The sequence below is a fragment of the Phoenix dactylifera genome, chromosome 3 (genome assembly GCF_051530095.1).
Source record: "Phoenix dactylifera cultivar Ajwa chromosome 3, Ajwa_hap1_PhDact_Kaust_v1.1, whole genome shotgun sequence".
In the NCBI taxonomy this organism is placed as follows: domain Eukaryota; kingdom Viridiplantae; phylum Streptophyta; class Magnoliopsida; order Arecales; family Arecaceae; genus Phoenix; species Phoenix dactylifera.
This window is the reverse complement of record NC_143192.1, coordinates 46,763,453-46,774,477: the sequence shown is the minus strand read 5'-3', so window position 1 is coordinate 46,774,477 and position 11,025 is coordinate 46,763,453. Positions and strand designations below refer to the sequence as shown.

Genomic DNA, 11,025 nt, shown 5'->3' with positions numbered 1-11,025 from the left:
TGAGGCCTAACCCTCAGATACCTGGCCTAGCGCCAGAAGAATTTCAAGAGTCGGGAGTCAGCGAGACGCTACCAAGAGTTAAAAAGAAGAAGGACGAAAGTGAAATGAAGAAACTCTATTTGCATTAACTTTCATTGTTTCAGGGCCGAGACCCATACAACTTGGCAAAACGCCAACACACAAAGAAAAGAACAAAAATACAGAAGGTCAGCTTGGAGGAACCCCCGGGTCGGGAACGCCGGGCACGTCCGCAGGGGGTAGGGAGGCGGTTGGAGAATCAGCAGGCAATGGCGCCGGAGAGGAGTCTAGAAGAGAGATCCCACTCAGGTCAATTTCGGGGTACTTAGCCGACACCCTTGTCAGGCCTTCCTCGAAGCCTAAGATAAAGGAGTCGGACCCCGCGTCCGACATGTCACGGACGAACTCGTCAGACTGACGATAGGCCTGTACCGCCTCCGACATATCACGGGTGAACTCGGCGGACTGACGATAAGCCTGTACCGCCTGACGCCCGATTTCCGCACTCTTCTCGGCCAGCGCTGCCTCTGCCCGCTCCATAATCTGAGCTTTCGCCTCCAAGACCTTCGCCACAATCCGGTCGTCCGCCTCGGAGGAGACCCTCAGCAGATCAGCCTGAGCCTCCTTGTGCTTCGCCTCGGCAGCAATGCGAGCAGCCTCAGCCTCCTCCAGGCGCGAATGAAGCTCCTGGTCGCTCGCGCGGGACTTCTCCAAGGCCGACTCCAATTCGCCCAGCTTGGCTTCAAGAGACCGGGTTCGGTTGCGGGCGTTGTCGGCTGACCGCTGGGCCTTCTCCCACCTCTCCCGGTAGTCGGCAGCCTTCCGGGACTGCTTCTCGGCCCGCTCCTCCGCCTTCTTGATCTCGCCCTCGAGACCCGAGGCAACCTTGAGTTGCTCCTGAGCCTCCAACAGTTGCTTCTCGAGGGTGACGAAGCCGAGTGCCCGCTCTTCGGCCACCTGGAGCCTCATCTCGAGGTCCCTGGTCGTCCTCCCCGCCGCAGCCTGACCTCCCTCCTCTACTGCCTTCAGTTGGCTCTCGGCCCTCGCCAGAAGCCTCGCCTGTTCCTCGTAGCACTCCTCCAGGCGGATCATGTACTGGGCGAGCTAAGAGATAGGAAAAACGAGGGCGTCAGGCGGGGATCAACAGAGCCTATAAATGATGAAAGCGACCAAAAGAACACTCACCGACATGAGACAGACGCAGCTGGCAGCCCCAACGTCAGGGACCCTCATCTCCCGGACCTGCCTGCGGTCCTTCTCCAGCAGCACCGTCTCGATGAGGTTTCGGGCGCCGGCGAAAGTGAAGGCCGACCCCGACTTCTCCCCGGAGTCGGACGGTGGTTCTGCAGCCTTACCCTTACCCATCGCTTGGGGAAGAGTCATGCTGACCATGCTCGGGGCGGGGACCGCCCCTGGAATTGACAGGGTCCCGCTCGGCCGGGGCCTCGGCGCGTCCCTCCTCGTATCATCCGGAGCCGACCGAGTCGAAGGCTGGGCTGGGGACCGATCACGTCCGACCCGTCCATCTCGGGCGCGCCCGGGTGATGCCTCCGGAGAAACGGTAGTCTCGGCATCGGAGGGCTGATACAGCGTCAACTGCCGGTCCGCGCCCGCGGCGTCCCCCTGATCGGTGGGTCCGGACCCGTCTGTCGGCGTCGGAGTCGCCTGTCGGCGGGACTTCTTCGCCGGTGGGGCCCCGCTCGGAGGAGCTCGTTTCTTCCTCCGGACTGCTTCCAGTAGGGACGTCCTACCAACAGCCGTTGCCTTGTCCGACCGCATGACGTCGTCGATCTCTGCAAAAAGGACGAGGTGGTCGGAGGTTGAGAAACTGAAGGAAAGAACGAGACGAAAGAGGAGAAAAGAGCTAAAAAAGAAATGGTGGCGGGCTCACGGTCAGCGGGGACCGAGCTCAGACCGACGTTCACCAAGGTATCCTCAGAAATAAGGCGAGCCACCGGGGGGAGCCGGCCCTCAGCAACCAACCCCTTCAAGACGGCGACGCCATCGGATTCCTCCCTCGACAACCTCGATAGGCCAATCGGGGACTTCATCGGCGTCTCCCAGGTTGCCCTGATTCCCCAAGAGGGATCTGCGTCAACGAAAAAGAAGCGCCCCTTCCAGCCGTGAATGGAGGTAGGAGCCTCCTTGACGAGGCCGCACCCTCGCCGCGCCGCAAAGCACCACCACCCTTTGTCCTGGGGGTGGCCGCTCAGGCCGTAGCATTCCCAAAAGACATTCAGGGTGGCGGGAACCTCGTGCATGCGGCAGAGAACCTGAAAGGCCGTCAGGGCGCGCCATGAGTTCGGCACCAGTTGCGTCGGCGCCACTCTTAAACCCCGAAGCACCTGAACGACTAAGTTCGAGGGGGGAAAGCGGAACCCGGCCTGAAGAATGCCCTCATTGATGGCAACCTTCCCTGGAGGAGGATGGGACATCCTCTCCTCAGGCCCCGGGAGCGTAACATTGCAGGCCTCGAGAAGGTGGTATCGAGCCACGAACCTATCTAGGTCTTCGGCGACCAGCTCCGACTTAATGCGGTCTGCTCTCACTTCGCCCATCCCTAATGGCCAGTGAATCTACGGTCAGGACGGGGTCAAGAAGGGGGAAAGGACCGGAACGACTGGAGTACACTAATACAAAGGGAGAAAGTATGGAGAGCCTTAAATTGAAGAATGGGGCAACTCACCGGAAGAGAAGGAAGAACGGCTCCGAGAGCGTCAAAGGAGGAGCAAGCGAACAGTCCGACGGCAATGACGGCAGCGCAAAGGAGAAACTCGAAGATGTCTGTAAAGAGAAAGGCGGACGGAGGAGGGCCCCCGGTTAAATAGGCGGAAAGGTGGGTGACGCCTCGGTGACGCCAGAGGACGCCTGGCTGCCGAAGGGTCGCTCGTGCCCCAAAGGCGAATCGACGCCATTAAGGAAGGATGTCCGCCGAAATCCTCAGACTGCCAGGTCAGCAACAACCGCCATACGCCATAAAGAAGGCGGGGAGCTCGAAGCGCGCGCGCCTCTCCGAGGGATGGCGGTAATCTCGAAGCATCACTCCCTTCACCCGTTCCCCTTCTGGTTCCAGGCTCGGAAGTGGGGGGCTACTGTTACGGGGGAACTTAGCCACCATGCCCCACGTGACCGGCACGCGCGCCCAGGAAGACTACGGCAGCCCCTTGATCCAGCAATCCGACCCCGAGTCGGACATCTTCGGCTCCGCAGCCCGACCCCGAGTCGGCAGCCCCTTGATCCAGCAATCCGACCCCGAGTCGGACATCTTCGGCTCCGCAGCCCGACCCCGAGTCGGCTGCCCCTTGATCCAGCAATCCGACCCCGAGTCGGACATCTTCGTCTCCGCAGCCCGACCCCGAGTCGGACATCTCTCGACAACGACAGGCTATTCCCCAGAGGCACTCCGCGGCCCTCTGCTCCACTACACCCAGCAACGGTCGTATCCGGCGCTGCTCCACGATCCCCTGTAACAGCCGTACAAAGCGGAGCTCCACTACGCCCTGTCATGGCCGTACCCAGCGCTGCCCCACGACGCCCTGTAACGGCCATGTCAGTGGCAGCTCCATCGTGCTACACGATGACCAACCCCCCAAAAGGACCCCCCAGCCTGGTATATATGCGGCTGGGGGGAGAAGGGGGGAGGGGAGCAAGAACTTCCAGAGCATTCTCTTACTTGCTACTATTATCTCTCCTTCTCCTCCAATCTCCTCTGACTTGATCGTCGGAGGGCCCCCACTACCCCAGTGGTGGTGCGAGGCTTGCTTGCAGGTTTCCCGGTGGAAGGTGGAGCGCAATCAACACCAACCAAGGCAACTCAAACGGAACCCCGTTCACACCGCTGTGCCAATCGTTCTCGGTTTGGACCACCAGCAACAGAATGAATTATTTTATTAATGCACCAACAACAGGCCAACATCCAATAGGCTCAAAGATTTCAACGAGTGGTGCAGGAAAAACCAAAGATCCGCTTTGCTGGGGGACCAGAAACTGCAGATTTCTTGGAGTCCTTTCGTTGCAACCATTTTGAAGCAGCTCCTATTCAAACGGTTCAACAGCGTGGAGGTTCATCCCCATAGCACTTCCGCACTCGGAGCAAAAGGAAAAGCATATTACACCAGACTTGGATAAGTTGAAGTAACGCATGAGTAGGCATTTTCCTCTCTGTTATTTCTCTTACCTTTATGACTCCTCCCTGCTTCCTTCTCTTGATGAAATGATAAATCTATGACTATAACTTACAAAGTTTAACTTCTTCCATACATGGGCGTTTCGGTAGTTCCACGTTAACAGAGACAAGCAAAGAAAGCTTAGCTGCAGGTGTGGGAGTCAGACGGTCAGTTGGTCACCAACCGCTGAATCAACATCATCACGCTGTGTCTTGTGGAATCGGGTCATGAGGTCAGAATCTCCCAATACGAACCCAACCAATCCAAAAATCGGGAAAATAGTAGTAATCGTATAAAATCCCACGAGTCCTTTATTCCATGGTCTCGGTAATAACTATAAATATGGGAATTCTCGCCCTTTTAGCCAATCCCGGCGCTCCATTCCGATGCCATGCCCTCCTCTCTCCCGGCGCTTTTGCTCCTCCTCCCTCTTCTCCTTTCCCGCCCTCCCTTGACCGCCTCCCGACCCTTCCCGGCGAACCAACCCGATGGGCCGGACCGGTCCCACCTTCCGCCCCGCCGCTCCGGTGACACGTGGCGCTCCTTCGAGCGCCTCCTCGACGCTAAGCGCGGGACCCACGTCCCCGGCATCGCCGACCTGAAGCGCTACTTCGCCCGGTTCGGCTACTTCCCCGGCCCGACCTCCCACCTCAGTAACGACGCCTTCGATTCCCGGTTCGAGTCGGCCCTCACCCTCTACCAGACCCGGTTCGGCCTCCCCGTCACCTCCAAGCTCGACGCCCGCACCCTCTCCCAAATCATGACCCCCCGATGCGGCGTTCCCGACTCGGTCACCGCGAACCGCACCGGCGCTGCCCAGCGGTTCGCGTTCTTCCCGGGTGAACCACGGTGGGTCCGGTCCGGCGAGCTGACGCTGACATATGCCATCGCCCTCACGGACGCCGTGGGCTATATCCCGAAGGCGGAAGTGGCGGCGGCGTTCCGGCGGGCGTTCCGGCGATGGGCGAGCGTAATACCGGTGAGGTTCGAGGAGGCGGCGCAGTACGAGGCGGCGGATGTGAAGGTGGGGTTCTATATCGGGGATCACGGGGACGGGGAGCCCTTCGACGGGGTGCTGGGGGTGCTGGCCCACGCCTTCTCGCCGGATAGCGGGCTGCTCCACCTCGACGCGGCGGAGCGGTGGGCGGTGGACTTCGGGGCGGAGGGGTCGAAGGTCGCGGTGGACTTGGAGTCGGTCGCCACGCACGAGATCGGGCACGTCCTCGGTCTGGCTCACTCGCGGGTCAAGGACGCGGTCATGTACCCGAGTCTTAGCCCGAGGACGCGGAAGGTGGATCTCACCGTGGATGACGTGGAAGGGGTGCAGGCGCTCTACGGGTCCAATCCTAACTTTAGCTTTAGCTCGCTCTTGGAATCCGATACTTCTTCCGCTCCAAAGATTATTAGTCGTAGTCGGATTATTGGAAGAAGTTTTATAGGAATTCTTGTGGCGATGATTGCGTTGTGCATATGATTTGGTTGTTGCTACCTAGTATACCACCTTGGATAAATTCATCCAATTTTCAAAGAAGAAGGAGAAGAAGAATTCTTCTCGTTCTTCTTCTTTTTTTTTCCCCCAAAACTTTTACAGAAAGGTTGGATTAATTGGAGCGAAGTGGAGACTAAGATGTAGCCACAGCATCCAATAGGCTTTAGGTGTGTTCTTTGTTATCCCTTAGGCGAGGGATGAAAGAAAATTGTTTAGCTGCTAATTAATTTCTCTATCTTGTTTTGTTATATGCTATCGGGTTTGTTTTATGATAGGAATCGAAAGAGTTCGTTCAAGAGGTAAGCTGTAACCCCCTCTCCTGGGCTTTGCATGTATTTTTTTTATATATTATTATTATCAATGAGAAGAGGAATTTGAAAGACAAGTAGGGATTGTTTTTGTTATGTGGTTTCTTTTTGGTTTGTTCTCAAACTTTTACACAGTGCTCAAGGTCTACTTTCTTGGTCAGAAATTAGTGAAATATTCCACAAAAGAAGAAGATTTTCTCGTTGATGGGGACCACAATATGCCGTGTCTAGTGGAATTTGTTGAAATGAAGTACAAGCGCAAGACTTCGTTATGTTATCTGTCACGCGCGAGAGGCGGGAGCACTCCGTGCTTGGCCATGAGTGCTTTGAGATCTGGACGATGAATCGATGACCTCGATCTCGACGTCACAATGGGAGAAGCGTGTCTTGCTCGGTAAGGGTTAATTATTTGTGTCAATTAATCAAATGAGTGTTGTCACACGGAAAGCTACGGCCAAGTCAACCATCATGATGGATAAGTCTTCTTATCGGACGGTTTTCTCTTGTTAAACGCGGGGGAATTATGGAATCAACGATAGCGATGGGGGAGGCCACCCATCCCCGGAGTGGTGGCCGGTGGGGCAACCCAAGTTGTGGCTGAGAATGGCGCAGGCAAGAAGGGATATTAATAAAAAAAAGACGCCTAACCTTAGTGGAAATTGACGGCCATGATGGATCAACATCTTCTTCAAGGGCCATGATTTGGTCCCCCTTGCTGTCCATCGCAGTCTCTTTCTTCTTAAGGGCTCGTTTGGTTCTTGGAAAGTATTTTTCCTTCTATGAATATGCTTCATGAGAAACAAATTCCTAGGAAGAGAATGCCTGAAAAAATTCTTTTGGCATGTTTGATTGACAATAGAAAAGTGAAATATTTTCAAAGTGCTTATGTTTGGTTGACCATCCATTTTTTAGAAAAATTATGTATAATTTATATTATGTCCTTAATAAAAATTAGGTCTTTAATATCTCTTTAATGCTGAGGAGTTTTTTTAAAAAAATAAAAATGAAGTTATTTCTGGCTAACGGGAAACTAACTTTTCTATATTTTTCATGAGAAAGATTTTTTCATAAAACGTGAAAATCATATTCCCATGAAAATACAACTTTTCGTCTCTCTTCCTTAAAAACTCCAATCAAATAAGAAATATTTCATTATTTTTTCATTGATGACACTTTTTTCCCTTCGTTCCTAGCGAACCAAACGAGCTCCAAAAGAGCATGAATACCTTTGCATGAAAAAAAAAAAATTGCAATACGTTAACGTCAGGAAGAAAAATCCGATGACATGCTCCAAATTGGACGGTGGAGATTAAGAAATGCGGAGAGCTTTGCGTGGCCACGCGTTAGGGAGCGTACATGCAAAATGGAATCCTAGCAATCATAATACGACACCTAAGAAGCCACGAGTTCGTTTTGTTTCGATTTTCTGGTGATAAACGGGGCACACAGTGGAGTTTATTTTCAATTAGAAAGGGAGAAAAAAATAACAAGGGCATACAATAAACAACCTTGGAAATCAAACAGTTACGGAATCCTAAATTACTAATATGGGATGCCTTCATGGATTTGTAAGACGACAAACAAAAGGTGAATGATTGCTGAATTGACTGCAGTCGGACCATTTGATGCTTAAATCAGTACAAAAATTTTGATAAAAAAATAAAAAGAGAAAGAAAGATACAGAAAGAAGAACAGATATAGAGGATCTCTCCTATGTTATTCACCTCTTTTTGTTGAGGATATTTGTACTATTTAGAGCCAGGACCTCAAATTTTCTACAATTGCAACTTAACGAATTTGTGGTTGTGCCGTAATAAATTATTGGCATGTATTAAAAATCTTGAGGAGGTGCTTAACAACTTGGCAAGCGAAGAAGTTGGGCACGCCTTTATTATTCATAGAAAGTCTTAGCTAATTACACATTGAAGCAAGTAGAAAAGCTCAATATTCTAGCGACATACAATTACCCATGGATATAGAGGTAATTAAGATGCCCAAATGAAAACTATCTGGTTGTATACATTGGGCGATAGAGAAGTCGAAGTTTAGGTTTGATGCTTGGCTCTGATCTCCTTCCGCTTCGTGCAGGTTTTTTCATTCTATCTGAGCCTATTTGGAGCTCTTTGAGCAACGGGCTCAAACTCTCCTGTCTTTTTAGAGATTTTTGAACAATTTCCCCATTTACAATCAATTCAGGCGTATACACAGAAGTGACAAAACTAAAAGCAATATAAGTATCAAAACTTGATTACTTTGTCATGTAAAAATGAAATTGTTGGGGGAAAAACCCCAAGTCATACCGCCACGGAGGCGCTCGGCCAAAGAGCGCCGACCAGGAGGATGCTCGGCCAAAGAATGCCGACCAGGAAGGCGCTCGACTAAAGGGCGCCAACCGGAGAGAGCGCCAAGAGGCGCCCAATCAAAATAACCAAGTAGAGATGCTCGGATAGGAAGAGCCGACCAGCGGACGCCGACCAGAGAAGCGCTCAACTAGAAAGCGCTGACTAGAGAGAGCGCCAAATAGAGGCGCTCGGCTAGAAGGTGCTCGCCCAAAGGGCGCCGACCAGGAGTACTCGAAGCAACCCCGCCACAGGGCGCCCCTCTGGGCGACCAGCTCGGCTCGGCACCCTTGCCGAGCCGATGCCTTAACTAATACTCCTCTCCGCCAAGCTTTCTCGAAAGGTCCGGCGGCTATACACGCGACTCTACTATAGCCTGCCACTATCTCCAAGCCATCAAGGCATAAGATCTCTGCAGGTATTCGGCACGACCTGCCATTAATGCATGAGACTCCCTCAAGTCTCCGATGCACCCAGTCATTTAATGAGCACGGCCCAAGACGATCTCCGGATCACTGAACCATCAGAGCGTATGGCTCTCCCTGACCGCCGGTTCATTCGGTAATAAATGCCCTTACCATCCACAAACCCCAGGCCCACCACAGCCGGCGGTTCAACCACTCCAACAGGTCCGATCGACCGTGACAACTCCCTGATTCCGGTCCGATTCGGTCCCGTTCTCCACTACGCCATTAATGGGCCAAATCGTGCCCAATTATTACAAAAGAGGACAAACCTCCTGTCACCTCCCAGGTAACAAAAATCCTTCTATAAAAGAAAACCTGGGGGGAAAAGAATGGGGGCCCCCGGACAGAACCCTCCTGGACCGGGTGAAAAGAAGCAAACAGCACAGACACAATGGAGGATATCACCCTCTTCATCTTCTTCATCTTATCCAAATATTTCTGCTGTCTTCTCCATATACTCTCTTCCTTGCTCTCTACACATATCTGCCTCCCTCTGACTTAAGCATCGGAGGGCCGGCGCCGGGGAGCCCGGCCACCGGCTTTTTGCAGGACTTACACCCCTCCAGGAGGACGTCACCAGTCGGCGCGCCGCCGACCACCGTCCCTGCAGCGAAGCTCCTCCTTCCCCGGCTTCGCGGTAGCCCCCGGGTCCAATTTCCAGCAACAGAAATGTTTGGAGCACATTTTTGGCGAAATCAAGAGTCAATAGGGCAATTAAATGGTAAAGAGTGATCAAAACACTTGACAGCTATAGCAGCTTTCATTGCTCATATGGTAAAATCATGTAATTCATGTAGGCAATAATTCTGCTCCAAACTGAAGGACCTGAAATTTGCAAAGAAATGTTGTTAGCCTATAGTAGAAAAGAAATTAAAACTAGTTCTTGAAAAGATCATAGAGAGAGAAGCTCGCCACAAAATATTCCTAAATCAAGATAAACTATTAGAGCATAGCCAACGTAGAAACTAGTTTGAAAAAGCCTGGAATCTTTGTCTTCATAAGGTACTGAAATATGGAGTAAGAGTAGCCATATACAATAGCTAAAGTAGCAGAAATGAATGAAGTCCACCGCCAATGACAAATCTTGGTACTTGGCAAAAAATACTATACCACTGACATAAAAATAGAGAAACGTTATACCTACCAAGAAAGATGGGGTAAAGATGAATTGACTAGATTTCAAGCATGCTTTTCTACGCTAGCACTCAGAAAAGTGTCAAGTTTAAACGACCCAACCGAAATCCGAGTTAAAAAGCCAAAATAATCAGTCATATCAACAAGATTGAGCCGAACAAGAAAATGGCTAATATTCAATACTTAGGACTATTCAAACATAATTCACAGGTCAATGGTGAAATTCACCAAAAAAATCATAACAAGCTTCAAATGCAAAAAAGATCACTTGTAGTAACAATCTTAAAAAATATCAAATACAGAGGGTGATTCTACTACCTTTAATAGTTTTTCTTGTAGTTCTAGAAGGATATGAAGATAAATATGTCTCAATTAAGACGCGGGAAGTAGCCCTTCAATTAGTGAGTCGATGGAGTATAACTTGCCACCTTTTCTCTTTTTTTTTTTAAAAAAAAGTTTGTACATGGCTCTAGTTCTTACCCAATAATACTTAAAAGTGGTAGAGGATCCAAGATAAAAAGCTGAAAAAAATGTAAATATAACCACCACCATCCTAGATGTTATAGCTGCTAGGATCCATAGAGCAAAGCAATTAGGTAAAATATTCAAATTATTTAAATAAAAATAAAATCATAGCACGATAAAATGTTTATAGTGAAAATTCATTGTATTTTATCTCTCTTACACACATATATATAAATTTAAATTTAATAAATTTTAATATTTAGATCATAACAGAATATAATATTTAATTATTTTAATTATATATTTTTATATTTACTTGATGCATATTTAGAGATCAAGAAAGCATAAACTTTTATTTCTTAAATTTTTTTTAACAATATAGATCATGAGAAATATGGTATACCTAAAAGCTTGGGGCCAAACCTATCCTAATAAAAACTTGAAGCCCCCATGACATGCCCACTATGTCGGCCCTGTCAGAAAAGATTAAAAAAAATGGATTTTTTTTATTCAACTCTTCTAAATATCAAATTTTGTATGGATACCCTTCTAAAATTGATATTTACACGTATACCATCGTAAAACTTTGTTATTGTATAAATGTCCGTAATATAACGGTTGTTCTAATGGTGTTAAGAA

The 11,025-nt window shown here is 50.0% G+C and overlaps 1 protein-coding gene across 1 annotated transcript; it reads left to right on the top strand.

Annotated features, from left to right (window-relative positions):
• The first annotated feature begins 4,477 nt into the window (after window positions 1-4,477).
• On the top strand, window positions 4,478-6,061 carry LOC103716564 (metalloendoproteinase 1-MMP-like). The gene has a single exon (XM_008804605.6). The coding sequence runs from the start codon at window positions 4,576-4,578 to the stop codon at window positions 5,656-5,658; it is 1,083 nt and encodes a 360-aa protein (XP_008802827.3). The 5' UTR covers window positions 4,478-4,575; the 3' UTR covers window positions 5,659-6,061.
• Window positions 6,062-11,025: the final 4,964 nt, after the last annotated feature.

Bases quoted from the DNA above. Each gene is read 5' to 3' on its own strand.
- LOC103716564 (XM_008804605.6), top strand. From the start codon at position 4,576: ATGCCCTCCTCTCTCCCGGCGCTTTTGCTCCTCCTCCCTCTTCTCCTT.